This window comes from Sorex fumeus, unplaced genomic scaffold, assembly GCF_029834395.1.
Source record: "Sorex fumeus unplaced genomic scaffold, SorFum_2.1 ptg000013l, whole genome shotgun sequence".
Taxonomy (NCBI): Eukaryota; Metazoa; Chordata; class Mammalia; order Eulipotyphla; family Soricidae; genus Sorex; species Sorex fumeus.
The window spans coordinates 5517484-5537702 of record NW_026606070.1 but is presented as its reverse complement, the minus strand read 5'-3'; the positions used below and the strand labels follow the sequence as shown (position 1 = coordinate 5537702).

The window sequence follows — 20219 nt, the reverse complement described above, 5'->3', positions numbered from 1 at the left end:
TCCAGCCCCTTAAGAGCACTTTCTGAAAATGAGAAAGCACGCCGTCATTCCTGAGTGGTGACTGGAGTTGCTGGGATCTTGTTTGCTGAGTTCTGTGTTCTGTGAACACGGCAGAGTGAACAGCATTATGGGATGCCCACGTGGTGATAGACCTTGCTGGTCTTACTGTGAAAAACCATCAACCGGCAGCCTCTTGCTATTGGCTAGAACTTTGAAACTACTTTGATAAAACTCTGATTTTCCAGTGCTGGAGCGATAATACAGCTGGTCAATTCTTGCTTTGCATGCGGTCCAGCTGAGTTTGATCCCTGGCATTTCCATATGGTCCCCCGAGTCTGCCAGGAGTGATTCCTTAATGCAGGAATAAGTCCTGAACACTGCCAGGTGTAGCCCCCAAATCAAAACCAAACAAAAAAACAAATTTTTTTAATTTTCCCCATTATTAAAAAGTGGAGAAAACCAAGTGGGGTGCTTGTGAGACTTGTTGTTACTGGTTTTGGCATATTGAATAAGCCAAAGGGAGCTTGCCAGGCTTTGCCGTGTGGGCAAGATACTCTCGGTAGCTCACCGGGCTCTCAGAGAGGGATGGAGGAATCGAACCTGGGTCGGCTGCATACAAGGCAAAAGCCCTTCCCACTGTGCTATCGCTCCAGCCCGTTTCTCTTCAGATCGCATTTATCTTTCGCCTTTTGCTGCTGTAGGCACATGTTATTCCTGTACCCACCACCGCGGTGCCCACGTCCTCCACCCCTGTCCCTAGATTTCTCCTTGGCGGCCCCATCCCTGAACCTTTAGACTCTTATTTCCCACCTCTGGTGCAATTAACCTTTGCTTTACTATCTAAAAATTCTTTTTTTTTTCCAGGGTTACCTTGGCTTCCATTGGGATCAGTTTGTTGGTCATAGGAACCACGCTGGTCGGGCAGCTGCCAGACAGCAGGTAACATCATGCCTCCCCACCCCCACCCTTACCTGGGGTCACCCCTTTTCTGAGTGATGCTCCCAGAGAGAATATTTGATTCCTGTGTAACGTATCACATTTATGGCCTCCACGCACAGTTTCCAAATTCTGCTCACTTCGTCTTCACGTATCTCTCATACTTCCCTCTAAGTCAGAGGAACTTACTTTGTCAAAGAGCAATAAAGGGATGAAGAGGGGCCTGAGCGATAGCACAGCGGGGAGGGTGTTTGCCTTGCATGCGGCCGACCTGGGTTCGATCCCAGGCATCCCATACTGTCCTGTCAGCACCGCCAGGAATAATAATGCCTGAGTACAGAGCCAGAACTTAACCTCTGAGCATCGCCGGGTGTGACCCAAAAAGCAAATTAAAAAAAAAAACAGAGAGAGAGAGAGAGAGAGAGAGAGAGAGAGAGAGAGATGAAAAGTGGGAAAGGAAGGGAGAAACACTTAGAGCAAAGCTAGAGAGTCTCAGTACCCTCAGGTCCGTCCAGCCAGGACCAAAGAGACTCTGGGCTCTGTTGGTCCAGAGTTGACCCTGCTGGTCCCCGAGCATCTCACGGTCTGATGGTCTGGAGGCCCCCTGCCGTGAGCTTTGCTCTCAGTGCCTTTCCCGAGGCGAGAGCCAGGCCCGGGATGCAGTGTGAGCCGCTGGGAAGGAGCCCCTGGGTGCTTCATTCCCGGGACGGCCCAGGACCGGGCCTTGACCCGTCTTCTCTCTCCCACAGGCTCAAAGACCGGCTGAGTGAGCTGGTGCACCTGACGTGCTGCCGGATCTGCGTGCGCGCCCTCTCGGGCACCATCCACTACCACAACAAGTGAGCGCCAGCCCCAGGCACCTGCCTCTGGATGGGCAGGGGGTGGGTGGGTGGGAGGGAGTGTGGCAGGAGAACCCTGCGGTGTGCCCATGCCCCACGCCGACGGTCTCGCCCATGAAAGACACGCAACGTGTTTGCTCCTGGGGCCAAGGGGGTGGGCCCGCAGGCAAGGTGCCAGTCCGGGCTTCATGCCCAGCCTCGTGGAGCCCCTTGAGCCCCTTCAGGAGGGATTCCAGAGCACAGAGCCAGGAGCCCCGTCAGGTGCCCCAGAGACAGGCGAATAAAAACGCCTCTGAAGAGCAACATGGACATGTGGAGGTGTCCTAGTAAACAGGCGACACTTCATCACTGCCCGTGGTCTCGGGCTGCCCCTTGAGGGAGTCACAGTCACCCCAGCTGGCAGGTGAGGTGACGTCAGGCTCGTGAGTCAGAGTCTGAAGGGCCTTGTCGCAGTTTGGGAATGGGGCGAACAGAGCAGGGGTCGTAGCATGGAAGGACTCACTCGCGAGCCTGGGTCCTGCGCTGGGCCCCTTGATCCCCAGAGTCCCCGGGCGTCTTGCTTCCTGCTTCCTCCGAGGGTGAAAGGAGTGAGGGGGAGTTTCCCGAAAATGGAAAGGAATTCTAATCCTTTCTACCTTACTTTTCTGTAAATCTGTTTTTCAAAAATTATCATTTTAAGGGGACTGGTAGAGATAATGAGCAGCCAAGTTCAAATTGAATCATTTTACTTATTTATTTTTTTTAACTACCTTGACACAATGTCTATGTTCTGACTTTGCTTTTGATTTTGAGGCCATGTCCCAGTGCAGGTGGGACAAGCTTCTGCCTCATGTGTTTGAGGCCCTGGGGTTGAGCTCCAGCCTGGGAAAAAAAAATTAAGAGAAATGAAACAGGTGGGTCCTGCTGTGTTGTTCTTCCGGCCTCGGTATTGACGATTGTTTGTAATTGCAGGCAGTACCGACCCCAGAAGGGAGGCATTTGCGTGGCCAACCACACCTCCCCGATAGACGTTTTGATCTTGACCACGGATGGGTGCTATGCAATGGTAAGAGATGCACATTGATAGTTCGAGGTGTGTGTGTGTGTGTGTGTGTGTGTGTGTGTGTGTGTGTGTGAGAAACTTTCAGCATGAACTCGTAGTTTCATATCCATAGCCACCTCCAAAAGCAGTGGCTGTAGCTTTGTAAGTTCCACCGTCTGTTTGTGAGAGAGCACGGACTCTGCTCAGGGAGGCCCGGGTTCGATCCCTGGCTCCACCTGGCTCCCCGGGGCTCTGCCCGGAAGTGAGAGGCCAGGAGTCAGCCCCACGCACTGTGGGATGTGGCTTCTCCAAACTGAAGCCAAAGCCGGAACACAGATACTACATTGAAGGTAGTTACAGCTGTCTGGAATGTGGACACATTTGCACTTGGCAGTTCGTTATAAAGCTGGTTCCACCTTGCTTCTCAGATCCCTGTGTACCACAGCCCGCCCTGGAAGCAGGAAGAGGTTTGCGTTAAGCCTGACATACACCCTTAGTCATTGGGTGTGTCTGGCATTCAGAGGCATGAGGCAGCTGCACGCCCAGGGGGCCTGGCCACTTGTAGGAGGAGCCTCTGCTCTCCTGGGGGCGACAGCTGGAGGAGAAGGGGTGTGGCTGCGAGGGTGGTGTTGGGGGTGGGGGTGGGGGTGAGCGGCCCGGGGGCCTCCTTGCCCTCTGCCCTCTGGCCTCTCTCACTTCCAGGTCTTTGTTTCTGGTGTCTTTTTGGTTTGTTTTGCTTTGGGGCCACGCCTAGCTGTGCCCAGGGCTTCCTCCTGGTTCTCACTCAGGGATCGCTCCTGCCGGGACTTGGGGGACCCTTTGGGGCGCTGGGAATCCAACTCGGGTCAAGGCAAGGTGCCTCACCGCTGTACTATGGCTCTGTTCCAGATTTCCGTGTGTGTTGGCTCCGTTTGCTTTTGGATCACTCCCCGAGTGCTCAGGGCCCCCTCCCGGCTCCGTGCTCGCGGACCCATCTGTGGTGTCCAGTACGGAACCTGGGTCTGCCATGTGCAGGGCAATGTTCTCCCCACTGCACCCTCTCTCCGGGCCCGTGGAGGTCAGGCAGACTCCCTCTGGTTCCTGCCTCCGGGCTCGACCGGGCTCAGGGCTGTGCCCTGGGCAGTCCTGTTGGCCTCCTCCCCTCAGAAGTGCACCTGCTCCTGAAAGCCTGCCTTGCGCCCCCTGACTGGACCAGCCTTGTGCGGTGTCCGCCCCAGCCAGGGGAGCTCGCAGGACTGGGGGGTCCGTGCCAAGCACTGACCTCTCTGGGTCCGCTGCTCAGTGTCCAGGGTTCAGTTCCTCTTGGGGCTCTGACAAGGGGACAGGTGGTACTCGGGCATCGTAAATCCAACTGCAGGGGGCCCAGGATGAAGCCCTCAGGGCTGGAGGACTTGCTGTGGCACGTGGACCCTGAAATTGGTCCCTGGCACTCCGTGGTTCTCATAGTTCCCGTTGCCGTGGCACCTGAAGTCCCCTCTCATCCCCGCTCCACCCCCACCCCACCCATTGTTGACCAGAGCAGGAACCATTAGTCTGCAAGACCCCACCGAGCGTCCGGGGAGTAGCCCCAGGATGCTGCTCGGATTTAGTCCCAAAATCCAAGGGACTAAATTAGTCCCACCAGGAAACATCAACACCTTCCTCCCTTTATTTTTTTATTTTTTAATCTGTTTTCTTTTTTGGCTTTTTGGGTCACACCCGGCAATCACACACAGGGGTTCCTCCTGGCTCTGCACTCAGGAATTACCCCTGAGGGTACTCAGGGGACCATATGGGATGCTGGGGATCAAACCCAAATTGGCTTCGTGCAAGACAAACACCCTCCCCACTGTGCTATCGCTCCAGCCCCCCCTCCCCACTTCCTTTCTTTAAATCCCTCGCCTGCCTTTTCATCCGCGCTTTCTCAAGAACGTCACATGTGATCGGAAACCAAAATCTGCCACTTGAAACCCCAGCCTGATAAATCAGGCGCCTCCAGAGACCCTTTCCAGGGGCTGGCACTTGTTTGATCTGCTTTCTGCCACAATTTTTTCCCAACGATTTGTTCCATCCCCTCTCCGTGTGCGTCACTGGAGCACTGTTCTCCGGCGAGCACATGACAGGGTGTGGTGCAGAGTGCCGGGGGTCCCCAGGGGTCCCTGGCAGGGCCTGCAGAGCTGTGTCTCATCTTGCCTCTCAGCCTCAGTGCCTGCGGCCTGTGGCATCAGAAAGGCCCCAGCATCTCTGCCCAATCACCTCCCTAAGCCACCACCGTGGAAACTCTTCTATCTTTTCTCTTTAATGTTTACACAGTATGCAAATCTGAGTCCCACCAGCACAGCTACTTCCAGACTCTGTGGGTTTCCCCTGGTGTGTCCACACCGCCCCTTCACGCCAGCCTCCTTTTCTCTTTCTCCTCCGTTGGTTATTTTTCAACGGTGAAAGGCAGTTGCAGGGGCAAGCCTGGGACCCGGCTTCCCGCTTCCTCGTGTTTTGGGTGCTCCACGCCAACAGAGCAACTTCTCGAGGAACAAAGCATCCCTGAAAGTATAGGCGGTGCCCCTGTTTTCTTTTTCTTTTTTTCTTTTTGGGTCACACCCGGCGATGCACAGGGGTTACTCCTGGCTCACGCACCCAGAAATTACTCCTGGCAGTGCTCAGGGGAGCATATGGGATGCTGAGAATCGAATCCGGGTCGGCCGCGTGCAAGGCAAACGCCTTACCCGCGGTGCTATCTCTCCAGCCCTCCCCTGTTTTCTTAAGCTGTCAGCCTGCTTCCTTCCTCTCTCAGTCCGAGTAACGTAATTCTCTACCCACGGTTGTTTTAGAGGGTTCCCCTGTTTTAGGGCTACCAGCTGAGTTGTGGAAGGGCATTTTTGCTCAGTTGCTCGAGGGCATTTTTCTGCTCCTGCTCCCCTTCCAGAAATGGGCTGGAGGCGTGAGCAAGAGCTGTCTCTGTGATGTTTGGGTTTGTTTGGTTTGGGTTTGGCTTTTGGATCACACCTGGCACAGGACTCGGGGCCATTCCCAGCCCTGTGCAGAGCTCGGGATCAAACCCAACCTCAGGCACGAAAACCAAACAGTGCTCCACCCATTGGACTCTCCCTAGCCCTGTCTTTGTCATTTTCATGGGATTGTTCTTCCCCGCTTCTTTCAGGCTTGTTCTTAATGTATTTGAGCCCAACCCAAATAGAGTCAGTTCATTTGTTTCTGTTTTTTTTTCTTTTTTGTATTATATTCTTACTGGTTTATAGCTTGAACATGTAGGACATTAACATGCTTTCAAGTGTCAAAATAGTTATAGAAATAACACTGCCTTCCTTGTCCATCCTACCCACACCCTCCTACCCACACATGTTTCCAAAGTCATTGGTTTCTGATTCTTATTGTTGTGTATATATATATATATATATATATATATATATATATATATGGCTGGAGCAATAGCACAGCGGTAGGGCATTTGCCTTGCGCGCAGCTGGCCTGGCTGAGCCGGGTTCAATTCCTCCACCCCTCTCGGAGAGCCTGGCAAGCTACCGAGAGTATTTCACCCACACAGCAAAGCCTGGCAAGCTACCCCTGATGTATTCAGTATGCCAAACACAGTAACAATCGTCACAATGGAGACGTTACTGGGCCCGCTCGAGCAAATCAATGAACAACCGTGACCGTGACCATTTATATATATTATATATACTGACCATATATAATGGCTATATATATGTACAGATATAATATATATATATGTGTTATATGTGTGTGTGTGTGTGTGTGTGTGTGTGTGTGTGAAACTACTCCTGATCAGTCTCGGAAATTACCATTGTTCTTTTCCCAGCTACAGAGTTCTCCTTGAGTTCAAAAAGGCAACTGTTCTTTGTTCTGAAAGCAGAGTTGTGGGAGAATTCAGTATAGTTGGAAGTTCCTGCTGTTCTTACTAAAATGGGCAGGATATATGATCAAATACTGTCATTGTAGTGTTCAGGTTTATTCTGTTTTGGTCTTTGGACAACCCCCAGCCTTCTCAAAGGGGTTCCTCCCGGCCCTGTGCTGGGGACCCTGTGCCATGGTTCTGTCTAACTCTCTTTATGTTTGGAGTTTTTACTATATTTCACTCATGAATGGTGCTACAAGAAAAACCCTGTGCTCATGTATTTTCATATTTTGGAAGGTGTATCTTCAGGGTAAATTACTAGAAAATAGGGTTTTGAATTGAAGGATGAAAGAGTATGTAATTGATGTAGTTTTGATAGGTGTTGCCAAATTTCCTTCTAGAAGTGTTATGATTGCTCCTATTCCAAGCAAGTAAGTGGTGTGTGTGTGTGGGGGGGGGGGGGTGTGGGGGGAGGAGGGAAGAGGTTGTCCTCTTTTGCATTGCCTTCACTCAGAGCATGTTGTCAGCCTTTCAAATCTGTGCCAGTTTCATCAGTGAGAAGGGGGCGTTTCGTTGTCATTTTCATTGGCACTTCTCTGATCTTGACTAAACCGGAGAATGTCTGCTTTCTAACAGTGGAGGTCGGCTAGTGAAGTGACTTGGCCACACTTTTGGTGACATTTGGCTGTCCGTGGCCTTTGAATAGAATTTCAAGAACTCCAGTGAGTAGAGAGTCACTCTTTTTTTTTTTGTTGTTGTTGTTGTTGTTGGTTGGTTGGTTGGTTGTTTTTTCCTAGTGGAGAATAGGAACCTGCACGTACTGGAAAACAGAGCAGGACCAAACAAAAGCCGTCTGTGGCCAGCTGAGCCTCACACTCTTCTCTTTATCTCCTGGACCCTGTAGGTGGGTCAAGTGCACGGTGGACTGATGGGAATCATTCAGAGGGCGATGGTCAAGGCTTGTCCCCATGTGTGGTTCGAACGCTCTGAAATGAAGGACCGACACCTGGTCACCAAGAGGTAAGTGGCAGCATTATCCAGTATCCATTGGGGGTCGAGTGGAACCAAGGAGGAGTGGAACCAAGGCCAGTGTCGGCGCCTTTTAAGAAAGGGACCAATTTGAGGATTTTTTTCTCCCCCCTTTTCCCCTTTTTTTCCTCCTTTTTTTTTTTTTGCCGTAGAGTTTTATATTTTAGCATTTTAAAATTTTATCCCGTGCTATATAGCAGAAGGTATAAAAGGCGAAAGAGGGTAATTGTTTTGCCCTCTCTTTCTCTCTTTGAGTATAGAATTTTGATCTTTTATTTTTCTCCCCAGACTACAAGAACACATTGCTGATAAGAAGAAACTACCCATCTTGATCTTTCCTGAAGGTGAGACGGGCTCCTACCTGCCACACACTGGTCGATCCCAAACGGTGGGCAGCAGCAGCGTGCGAGGAGTTGGATTGTTCTAGAATGAGCATTCTTCTTTGGGTTGTTTGGTTTCTGACTACTCCCCGCAGTACTCAGGCTGTTGAGCTCTGCTGGAGGTTGAACCCAGGCCTCCTGCCAACAGAGTGTGCATTCCACCTGCCAGGTGCAGAGTTGGCACTCCAGGTCTCTGTGTAGGAAAGACGCCCCCTTCTCTGAATATATTCACTCTCTGGCTGCTTTTTTTCTGAGATTTGGAGGAGAGCATGATGCCTCTTAAGTTTTAAGGCTCATTTCTGGGCAATGAATTTATTGCCCACAGCTTTTGAAAGGTCTTGTGTAAAGAAGTTGCATTTCTAGAATATAAAAATAATATATTTACCATTAATAATAGTATTATTTATTAATAACTAAGAATTATTAATAGGTATACATTAGACCAACAGACGAACATATTAAATCATTAAAATGAAAATGGTAGAATTATAGTTTGATATAGCATGAGTATATGATAAGTGTAATGTTAAATAGCATATATAAATATGTAAACATGAAACAGCAACTCTCTGTGCTGTATTATAGTATTATAGTAATAAATAAAGTGCGTGCTATAAAAACACCCAGTTGGGGTCTCTTCGTGGTGGACAGGCTGGCTGACACGGTGTCAGGAGGGGTTTCCATGTGGCAGGGCTCAGTCAGCGGGGGTGGGTGCTAGACCACAGGCCGTGAGGGTGATGGTGTGAAGGAAGCAGATGGCCCCATGAGCATGAGGCAGGTGATCCCACCTCCACAGCAGTGGTCGGTCCCACCTGGTGAGCCGTGTCTGAGAGAGGTTGTCAGGAAGACAGAAGGATGGGCAAAGGCGTGTTCCGAGTTGAAACCTTGAAGCCGCTGAGTCAGGAGAAAGCCCTCAGCGCTTCGACTTGTAGCCCCAGACAAACAGACAAGCAAACAAAATCCATCTCACTCCGTGGGTGGGCAGGAATTGGTTTGTGAAACAGTAGCAAAAATGTCTGTCCGTCTGATAGGATGTGAGTGTTTTAAATCATTAACATCAAAAGGATTTCTCTCGGATATTAAAATGGGCCGACCCTGGAGACGCTCAGGCACGTGCCCCTTTCTCTGCAGGAACCTGCATCAACAACACTTCGGTTATGATGTTCAAGAAGGGAAGCTTTGAGATCGGGGGGACCATTCACCCAGTGGCGATCAAGGTACAGTGACACTTCTCCCCTGCCCCACACCCAAGGTCTGTCACTGTCACTATCCCCCCATTATTCATCGATTTGCTCGAGTGGGCCCAGTAACATCTCCATTATGAGACTTGTTGTTACTGTGTCTGGCATATCGAACACATCACGGGGAGCTTGCCAGGCTCTGCCGTGCGGGCGAGATACTCTCGGTAGCTTGCTGGACTCTCTGAGAGGGGCGGAGGAATCGAACTTGGGTCGGCCATGTTGACTGTGTGCAAGGCAAACACCCTACCACTGTGCTATCGCTCCAGCCCAAAGTAGGCGTAGTAAATACACACATACATACACATCACACACACACACATACACACACTCACACACACATATATGTAATTTTTTTTAGGGGGGGTTTGGCTTATACCTGGTGGTGCTCAAGGCTTACTCCTGGCTCTGCACTCAGGAATTATCCCTGGTGGTGCTTGGGGGACCAAATTGGATGCCTGGATTGGAACCTGGGTCAGTTACATGCAATGCAAATTCTCTACCTATTATACTCTCACTTTGGCCAAGTAAATTTTATTTGGACACAACTTCCACTGACAAATTTTCTTTTTTTTCCCCCATTTATTTATTTATTTACTTATTTATTTATCAGTGAAACACCATGAGGTACAGTTGTAGACTTACAAATTTTTGTGCTTGGGTTTCAATTATACAATGTTCGAGTACCCAGCCCTCCACCAGTGCCCATTTCCCACCACCACTGATCCCAGTATCCCTCCCCCCCCAATCCCCCCATTCCACCCTGCCTCTGTGGCAGGGCATTCCCTTTTGTTCTTTCTCTGCTTTTGGGTGCTGTGGTTTGCAAAAAAGGCATTGAGTGGAAATCATGTTCGGTTTATAGCACTGACGAATTTTTAAGGAGAACTTTTCGCCTCTCATGTTCGGCCATGTGGCCCCCTCCCCTCTCTGCGTCTCTGGGCATGGTTGTGTACCCGGGGACTGAGCCTAGAGGACACAGAGGAAAAGGGGAAAGCAAAGCAGGCCCTGTGCGGGTTGTCACCCCACTTCCGGTTACGTGGCGAGGCTGACATTGCAGAGTCACTGAAGCAGGGGCAGTGACTGGCTGGGTGGACTTCACCAACTCTGTGTGTCCAGAAGAGCCACGTCACTTCCCGGGGCCTCTCAGCTCAGATGACCTGAATGGGTTTCCCTTTCTCCTTCCTCAGTATAATCCTCAGTTTGGGGATGCGTTTTGGAACAGCAGCAAGTACAACATGGTCAGCTACCTGCTCCGAATGATGACCAGCTGGGCCATCGTCTGTGACGTGTGGTACATGCCCCCGATGACCCGAGAGGTAAGCCTCAGAGAGCATTGCCCTTGGGTGCTCTGGTCTCAGGCGGTCAAGGCATTCATTCTCTTCCCAGAGTCACTAGGTCCCCCTTCTTTGTATCAGGGGAAACCCAACTTCTTTTATTGCTTTCTCAACAAAAGTCATTTTTAAGTGATGAAGGCGTTTGAGTGAGCCACTCTCTTTAAATCAGATCACTTTAGATATTAAAGGTTGTTTTTCATTACTTCTGGAACATGATGGGATTCTTATCTCTTGGATAATATTTAGAAAGAGTAGTATCAGAGTGTGTGCCTGATGAAAAGTTAAGTCAGGGCCAGAGAGATTGTCCAGAGATCAAGGTTCTTGCTTTGCCTGTGGTCAACCCCTGTTCAGTCCTCGATGACCCGAGAGGTAAGCTACAGAACATAGCACAGCATAGAGTCCAGCAGGCTCTACCAGGAGTGATCCCTGAACACAGGACTGGGAGTGATCCCCAGGCACTGGTATGGCCGAAAAAACACATATTATTAAATAATATAGCACTGTGTTTTCTTTTCTGTTTGTTGTTGTTTTGGGGCCTCACCGAACAGTACTCAGAGCTTACTCCTGTCTCTGTGCCCAGAGACTCGTGCAAGTCTTAGGGGACCCTATGGGTGCTGGGGATAGAACCTGGATCTGTAGTGTGCAAGGCAAGTGCCTTACTCACTGTGGGTACCTTCACTCTGACCCTAACACTACATTTTTTTTGGATAAAAACAATTATTTGTTATTTGTTAAGACTGACTGAAAATGCAACATATTTGAGCTGAAACGCGAATCTTATATTTATACCAAATCCAAATGATACTGCGATATTTCGAAAACTCTCTGCTCAGGATATTCTTGTCAATTGTTTTTTTTTCCAGGAAGGTGAAGATGCAGTTCAGTTTGCCAACAGAGTCAAGTCTGCAATTGCTGTTCAAGGCGGATTGACTGAACTTCCATGGTAGGATAATTTTTTCTAAGTACCATCATTTTTTTTAAATTAAGAGAAAAATTTCTTTAGTTTTGTTGACCCTAAAGCCAACAAAACAAACAACAAAAATTCTCCTCACAAAACTCAACTGTCTTAATTTCTAATTTCCTTTGTCAAGTCATATGTAATTCTATTTAATTATTTACTTATTTATTTTTCCTGTGGTGCAGGTCTCACTGACAGGCCTACACTTGACTGCTGAGTTGTAGTCCCTGCCCCAAGTATTTTTTTAAATTTTATTTTCATACAGTTGAAAATTAAAAAATTAATAATAATAATAATAATAATAATAATAAAGCGTGACATCTTATCATCTCATTCCTACTTTGGACAAACTGGCAGGCTACCGAATGTAACCTGCCCAAACGGCAGAGTCTGGCAAACTCCCCGTGGTATACCCAATATGCCAAATACCAGTAACAATGATGGGTCTCATTCTCCTAACCCTGAAAGAGCCTTGAATATGGCACTTTAAAAAAAAAAAATCTCAGGGCTAGGACAAAGGAGACGTTACTGGGGCTTGCTCGAGGCAATCGACGAACAACAGGATGGTTGTGATCGTGATCGTGACAGTTGTTCACAATAATTTATTACATTCAGTATTTCAACACCAATCCCACTACTTCCCACCACCATTATTTTGAATTTTCTCACCACTACTCAAGCCTGCCTCAAAAGCAGATGCTAAATAATCAATTTTGTATTGCTGGTTAAGAGTAATCTGCTAAAATTGATCCAAAAAGTTTTCCTTAGGGGAAAATGCATGAAAATTGTTGTATCTCACCTTGGAGTCAATAAGTCCTTGTATAAGAGATCACTAACATATTTTACAGGGTGAGCCTGTGTGCTAATTTTCTTTCTTTCTTTCTTTCTTTCTTTCTTTCTTTCTTTCTTTCTTTCTATCTATCTATCTATCTATCTTTCTATCTACCTTAATCAAGATCGGTTGCCTTCTACTTTATACCCCATCAAATGTGGTGTGCTACTCTTGGTATAAAGTGCGAAACGTCACAAAACTGGCCACGAAAGTGGTCATGCACTTTAGGAATTCTAAAATTTTTAATAGGGTGCTAGAGCTGGAGTTAATTTTTTTTTTTGGCTCTTTTTGGGTCATATCCGGTGATGCACATGGATTACTCCTGGCTTTGCACTCAGGAATTTCTCCTGGCAGTGCTCAGGGGACCATATGGGATGCCAGGGATTGAACCCGGGTCCATCGCAAGCAAGGCAAATGTCCTACCTGCCCTGCTATCGCTCCAGCCCTGGAGTTAGATTTTTAACTGGATGGTGACTTTGGGGTCTGGTGGCATCTCTGCAGTGTGTTGCTCTTTTCCGAGATTTATTTGTGAGTCTCTGAATCATGGCCATTGATGGGTTTAGATGGTGCCAGAGGCAGTTTGTGGGTGTGACTGCCAGGTTCCCGGAAGCACAGGGAGATGGGGGGAGACCACCCAGTCCTGACTCCATGTGAACCTGGAGATTTCAGTCACAGAACTTGCGTCCCTGGAGGTTTCTGGGCGAGTGGAGGGCAGCCATGAGAATGGCGGCAGTTGGATTCTGGAAGTTTCCAACTGCCGGGGCTCTGCTGGGCTTGGGAGGGACCTTGCTGCCCCCCCAACTGTCCCCCCACTCCCCCCCCCACACACACACACACGTTGCTCCCAGTAAAGACAGCCTGGCGCGGGCTCTGGATGTTCTATGTTATCCTCTTCCGGGAGCTTTATTTCTGAGTCTCTGGATCACGGCCCCTAAACTGGCTTTTTAACATGGCTACCGCCCACCTCCTCCACCTGCTCTCGGCAAAGGGAATTGGGGAAAACAGACTTGAGGTCTCCTCAGTCCCCGGGGCTCGGTGAGCAGATTCCTTGGGCTCCGGCCCCTTCCAGTTGTGTTCCTCCCTGTGTGCCGCCCCCAGTTGGCAGCTCATTTCCCTGATTTTCATTTGTGCCCCCTCTGGAATATCCTGGCGGTCTCCCGGAGACCATATGGCCCCTGAGGAACGCTGTGCTCGGGGGCCTGGGCTGCAGACCTGGATGGGAATCCGGTGACTGAGCAGGGGCCAGTGTTGGAAGTGTCGCTCTGGACCTCAGCCAGGTGGGGCGACTGTCTTCCTGTCTCCCTCCCTGCTCCTCAGGTCTCGGTGTTCAGAATGTAGCTCCTTTGGCCAAGAGGCCAGGGACAGAGACCAGGCACGGGGGTGACGGCACGTGCCAGCTGCTGGGTCACTCCCTGGCACTGCATGGTCCCCTGGCAATTCTGTCATCCCTGGAGACAAAGCTAGGAGCAGTCCCTGAGCGTAGCTGGGTGTTGCTCCCCCACCAACGCAAAGAAGAAAGAAAGAGGGAGGTAAAGATAAAGAGAGCGCATATGACAGTTTACAGCCTTGTTTCACAACAGCCCCTCCCCGTCCCGTGGGCACTGGGAGATTTGCACACCGCAGTCTGTTTTTAAGAACTTGCTGCGGGGCCGCACCTTGGACTGGACTCCAGAAACCAGAACTCCGGAGGCCACAAGTGCTGTCTGCGTGGCAATGGGTTCACCAGCTGATCTAGGGTCAGTTCAGCAGCGTCGCCCGGTAAACATCTGTGCTCAGTGCAGTTAAAATTAAAGAGCCAACCTGCAGTAAGCAAGTTCTCTCCAAGCTCCCGGGCAGTGAACACTACTAAGGCCCCGGATTAGGAAACAATTGCAGCCCTGGGATTTGAGGCTGCTTCCAGCCTTCCAGTTTTCTGGGGCTTTTTGCCCCTCTCCCTCCCCGCCCCCCCCGACCCCCCCCCCCCCCACCCCGCCGGACTGTCCAGAGAAGGAACAGCTTCCTCAGAACCCGGGCAGACCTGTTTTCATTGCCCTGGAGACAATCTGGAGATTCACGAGTCCAGAGATTCTCATCCAGAGATTCACCGTTCAGGAATGCTGCTTACGTCAGCACAGCCGGGCGACTTCAAGTTCTGCTGTTTCATTCTGAGCCAGTTCGGCAATGTGGACGGTTATAGGTCCTCAGAGAATGCAGTGCTTTCAAAGGAAATGGAACTCGTTGAGGTTATGCTTGAATAATGACGAATGAATCCAGATATCTTTTTTTTTCCTCTCTTTTTTTTTTCTTTTTGGGTCACACCCGGTGATGCACAGGGGTTACTCCTGGCTCTTCACTCAGGAATTACTCCTGGCGGTGCTCAGGGGACCATATGGGATGCTCGGAATCGAACCCGGGTCGGCCGCATGCAAGGCAAACCCCCTACCCGCTGTGCTGTCACTTCAACCCCGAATCCAGATATCTTAAAGAACAGACCCACTCACTTACCTTGCCCTCACCACTTTTAGGATGCATAGTTAAAGCTGTGCTTCTTGTTTTCTAGGATGACCTAGGTCAATTTGATGCAAACAAAGTAAAACAACATGAACAACAAAAACCCAGATTTTTCTTTTCTAGAAAAATTTTCTAGACATTTTCTTGACATTTTTCTTTCCTAGAAGGAACAGATAAGTAAATATAAAAAAAATTTTATTTACTTTTATCTAGTCGGGTGATCTGTGATCACCAGTCTTCAATTTTTGATTTTTGAGCCACACTTGACAGTGCTCAGGGCTCTCCCCTGGCTCTGAACTCAGGGATCGCTCATGGAGGGGCTTAAGGGACCAGATGGGGTGCTGGGGCTCAAACCTGAGCTGACCCCATGCCAGGCAAGAGCCCGACCTGGAGTATTATCTCTCTTGCTCCTTCTTTAAAATACGGCGTTCAAATGTTGATTACAGCAGTCCTTACTTCTGAATAAATAAATAATGCTGAGTCAAGGCCTTACTTCTTGCATTATTTGTCTTTATATTTATTGACATAACATTGGCTTATAGCATTGATTTATGCCGCTGTAATATTGGCTGCCAGCATTTGACTGACAGCATTGCTTAACTTTCAGGAGGACAGCCTTAGATGTTCATCAGTAGGAGCTCCCAACTCCTTGCGCGCAGACCCGGGTCATCTCCTACCAGCCTCCCACTTCCCAGCCTCCTCCCACCTTCTTCCCCCTGGTTGCATTAGTCTGTTCCCAGAAATCTCAGCGTTTAATTTTGTTTGCTTGTTTATTTATTTTGGGTTTGGGGGACACACCCAGCAGTACTCGGGTTACTCCTGACTCTGTGCTCAGGAATCACTCCTAGTGGTGCTCTGAGGACTGCACAGGATGTGTGCAGGACGAATGACCTACCTGCTATACTGTTGCTCCAGCCCTGATTTCGTTCTTGCTCTGTGGGTCTATGTGCTTTCCATGCCATATCTGACTGAGACTCTCAAGACTTCTTCTTTCTGATGTTACTCACTAAGCTTTCCCTTCTGGACCCAGTTTAATTTATTAGGCTTTTTTTTTTCTTTTTGGGTCACACCCAGCAATGCACAGGGCTTCCTCCTGGGTCTGCACTCAGGAATTCCTCCTGATGGTGCCCAGGGACCATATGGGATGCTGGGAATTGAACCCAGGTCAGCTGCATGCAAGGCAAAGGCCATACCTGCTGTGCTATGGCTCCAGCCCCTCATTTATTAGTTTTTTGTTTTTGTTTTTGTTTTGTTTTGTGTAGCTTTTTGGGTCATACTCGGCAATGCTCAAGGGTTCCTCCTGGCTCTGCACTCAGGAATTACTCCTGACGGTGCTCTGGGGACCATATGGGATGCCAGGGATCCAATTCAGGTCAGCTGCGTGCAAGGCAAACACCCTCCCAACTCTACTATCACTCCGGCCTCAGTTTCATTTATTAGTAACAAAATTTTATGTCACGAAAGCAGTGGACTTACTGTTACCCCAAAACGAGAGAGCTTGGGCCTCTCTCAAAGTCCCAGACACAGAATGCTGGAAACCAGGCTCACTCCTCCTGCCAAATCAATGTTCTTTGCTCCTGTGCTGACCTTTCAGTTAAGTGCCAGGGCCGCTGGCAGCTTTATTAAGTAACCCCTTTGCAAGGCTGGAACGATAGTACAGCGGGTAGGGCATTTGTCTTGCAAGCGGCCAACATGGCCAACCCGAGTTCGATTCTTCCGCCCCTCTCGGAGAGGCTGGCCAGCTACCGAGAGTATCTCGCCCGCACGGCAGAGCCTGGCAAGCTCCCCGGGACGTATTCGATATGCCAGACACAGTAACAAGTCTCACAATGTTACTGGGCCCGCTCGAGCAAATCGATGAACAACGGGAGGACAGTGACAGTGAACCCCTTTGCGATCCTGATTGGGTGCATCTCTTACGAATTTGCCTTTCTCTTCCCAGGGATGGAGGCTTAAAGAGAGCAAAGGTGAAGGACACTTTCAAGGAAGAGCAGCAGAAGAATTACAGCAAGATGATCGTGGGCGACGCCTCCCCGAAAGCAGAATCAGACTGAAGGCCGCCCTGTGCACACCCCAGCTCCCATGACTCGCTCTTAGCCTGGGCCTGGAACGTGCTGCTTTTCTCGTGTGTGTGTGTGTGTGTGTGTGTGTGTGTGTGTGTGTGTGTGTGAAGGGGGAGCAGCCTTACTTTGTTTCGCCATTTTATTATTATTATTATTGCTATTGTTGATCTTGTCTACAGGATGCTTCCTTGACCTCTTCATCATGCAGAGGTGGACCTACAGGTGCCCTCGGGGCTTTTGGGGGTCTCTGCTGCCCTCACCCCAGGAATTGCCAGGTTGTGTACTGAGTTTAAAACAGATACTCTTCCTGCTGCGCTGTGCTTGATGGAATGGAGTATTGGCACAGGAGGAAGTGCTTCTAGAACCTGACGGGAACCCGTCCTGTTAGGAAGTCAGTGAGCTGGCGGCGATTCTGAAAAGCAATGACCCCGGCCTCTCCTCTCCATAACATTTCCTGCTTCCTTACTTCCCTCCCAGTGACCCTCCCCTCCCCCCCCAAACACACACAAACTACTTTCACCCCCTCGGACAGTGTGATGACCTCTAGTTCCAGGTGCCCACCAATGGCTCTGTTTGCACAGGTGGAAGAAAAATGAGGGCGGGTGCCTCGAAGGACACCCAGCTTTGCGACCACCTGATCTGAAAGTGGAAGCGTCTGTCTAGGTCCCCCCCCCCCCCAGGCCCCCCACCCAAAGCGAGGTAGCAGGGAAATCACCTTGGGCAAGCGTTACCAAAGAAAAGCCCAGCCCACGTCCCAGCGTGTGCGTTTACATGTAGGTAACGTCTAATAAACACATTTCAGCCAGATTCAAGCCTTTAGTTTTCCTTGTCTGTTTGCTAGAGGTCTCTCTCCGCGGCCTTGTCTGCGTTTGTCGCTGGCTCTCGCACCCGCACTGGAAGAGCCTTTTTGTTTACAACAGCAACAGCAAATCCCACTGAGCCTCTTGGGGGTGGGGGTGGGGTGGGGAGCATGGCCAGGTGACGGGGCAAGGCCAGTCTCTCGCCCTCCACCGCTTTGTGGCTGACTCGGAAATGTTCCCAGTTCCATACCCAGAGGAATTAGTGGCAGAAGATTCCTTTGGAAACTGAGCCTTAATTTCTTTCCGAGGGGGGGAAATGTTTCCGACTCACGCGGCAGAAGTGCTGTCTGCTAGCAATGGGGATGCCGTCGTGAACGCTAGGACCGTTGTATCTCCTGGTAACCATGTACAGAATGTGAAACTGTTTTACAGTGACTAAATAAATTCTATATTTCTAAAGGTGTTTGGCCTTCTTTGACCCCCCTCACCCTCACCCTCTGTTGGTTCTGGAACAAGTCAAGTTCTTTGTTATGCTTTGTTATGGCACACACACACACACACACACACACACACACACACACACAAGATTGGTTGTTTTCTGTTGCAGCAATTTGCTTAGTCTTTTTATTTTTTTTTTAAATTTTTTATTAGTGAGACATCATGAGGTACAGTTGTAGACTTACACATTTTTTGTGCTTGGGTTTCAATTATACAATGATCAAATACCCATCTCTCCACCAGTGCCCATTTTCTACCACCACGGATCCCAGTATTCCTCCCACCCCCCATCCCCCCATCCCACCCTGTCTCTGTGGCACGGCATTCCCCTCTGTTCTCTCTCTCTTATTGCGTGTTGTGGTTTGCAAAAGAGGCAATGGGTGACAATCATGTTCGGTCTGTAGTCTACTTTTAGCATGCTTCTCCCATCCTGGGAGGATCCTCCCAACACCCTTTATTTGGTGCTCTCTTCTCTGTCTGAGCTCCCTTTTCCCCTAGCATGTGTGGCTGGCCTCCAAGCCATGGAGCAAAATTCCTGGTACTAATCTCGGCCATTCTTGGGTGTTAGTCTCCTATTTTGTTATTTTATGTTATTTCGTATTTTATTAATGAATCACCATGAGGTATAGTTACAGACTTACAAACTTTCATGCTTACGTTTCAGCCATACAATGATCAAGCACCCATCCCTCCACCAGTGCCCATTTCCCACCACCAGTGTTCCCAGTATCCCTCCCACCACCCTCACCCCATCCCCCCTCTGTGGCAGGGCATTCCCTTTTACTCTCTCTTTTTGGGTGTGTGGTTTACAATACAGGTATTAAATGGCCATCTGGATCGGTCTGTAGTTTATTTTCAGCACACATCTCCCATCCCGAGCAAGCCCTCCGAGCATCGTTTACTTGGTGGTCCCTTCTCTGTCTCAGCTGCCTTTCCCCCCAGCATGTGAGGCCAGCTTCCAAAGTATGCTTAGTCTTGACCGGACCATCGGGGAAGTGAGAGCCCTTACGGGTGGGTTTGTTTTATTTTACCTTTTTATTTTTGCAACCTGGCTGTTGGCCTCTGACTTTGTGGCCTCCTTGTTCAGCAAAGTCATTGACGTGGCTGTTTTGCCAGTGACCTTTGGGCAGGCATCCCTTAACCAATGCAGGCCTGGCATCGCACTATCAGCGTGTTCTTACTGACCTGGACAGGCTGTGTGAGGACACAAACAGCAAATCAGGCCAACCCCTAGAGGAGAGGGTGGAGCGTCACATAGTCCTGGCTGTCCTTGAGGCTTTCTGTCCTTATTTTTTTTGCATTTTTGGGTCACACTTGGCAATGCACAGGGGTTACTTCTGGCTCTGCACTCAGGAATTACTCCTGGCGGTGCTCAGGGGACCATATGGGATGCTGGGAATCAAACCCAGGTGGGCCGCGTGCAAGGCAAATGCCCTCCCCGCTATGCTATTACTCTAGCCCCTGAAGTGCTGTATTTTTACTGTTGTTTGGTCTTAAAACCAGACCAATTCACTTAAATCATTCCTATTCTTGCTGTTGGATTGGTGGAGAGAAGGGGGGAAATTTAATTATATAAGATGACACTGAAGGGATTAGAGCAATAGTATACAGCACGTAGGGTCTTTTCCTTCCATGCGGCTGACCTGGATTCGATCCCCCACATTTCATAGGGTCCTGAACACCACCAGGAGTGACCCCTGGGTATTTCCAGGTGTGGCCCTACCAAAAAATAATTAAATAAAATAAAAAGACAGCAAAGAGATTCCTTTGCTCTGGGGGCAGTGGAGGAAGGGGCTACATTTATTTTTATTTATTTATTTATTTATTTTGCTTTTTGCATCACACCCGGCGATGCTCAGGGGTTACTCCTGGCTCCACACTCAGGAATTACTCCTGGCGGTGCTCAGGGGACGCTATGGGATACTGGGAATCGAACCTGGGTTGGTCGCGT

General features: G+C 49.5%; 1 protein-coding gene across 1 annotated transcript in view; it reads left to right on the top strand.

Moving 5' to 3' along the window:
* Window positions 1–18221, top strand: part of GPAT3 (glycerol-3-phosphate acyltransferase 3) — a 68778-nt gene extending 50557 nt beyond the window's left edge. Inside the window, exons 4-12 of the mRNA XM_056111282.1 lie at window positions 865–939; window positions 1686–1775; window positions 2727–2820; window positions 7551–7666; window positions 7964–8019; window positions 9187–9272; window positions 10481–10609; window positions 11491–11570; window positions 16850–18221. Coding sequence (XP_055967257.1) covers window positions 865–939; window positions 1686–1775; window positions 2727–2820; window positions 7551–7666; window positions 7964–8019; window positions 9187–9272; window positions 10481–10609; window positions 11491–11570; window positions 16850–16961 — 838 coding nt within the window. The 3' untranslated portion in view covers window positions 16962–18221. The remainder of the gene's footprint in view (window positions 1–864; window positions 940–1685; window positions 1776–2726; window positions 2821–7550; window positions 7667–7963; window positions 8020–9186; window positions 9273–10480; window positions 10610–11490; window positions 11571–16849) is intronic.
* Window positions 18222–20219: the final 1998 nt, after the last annotated feature.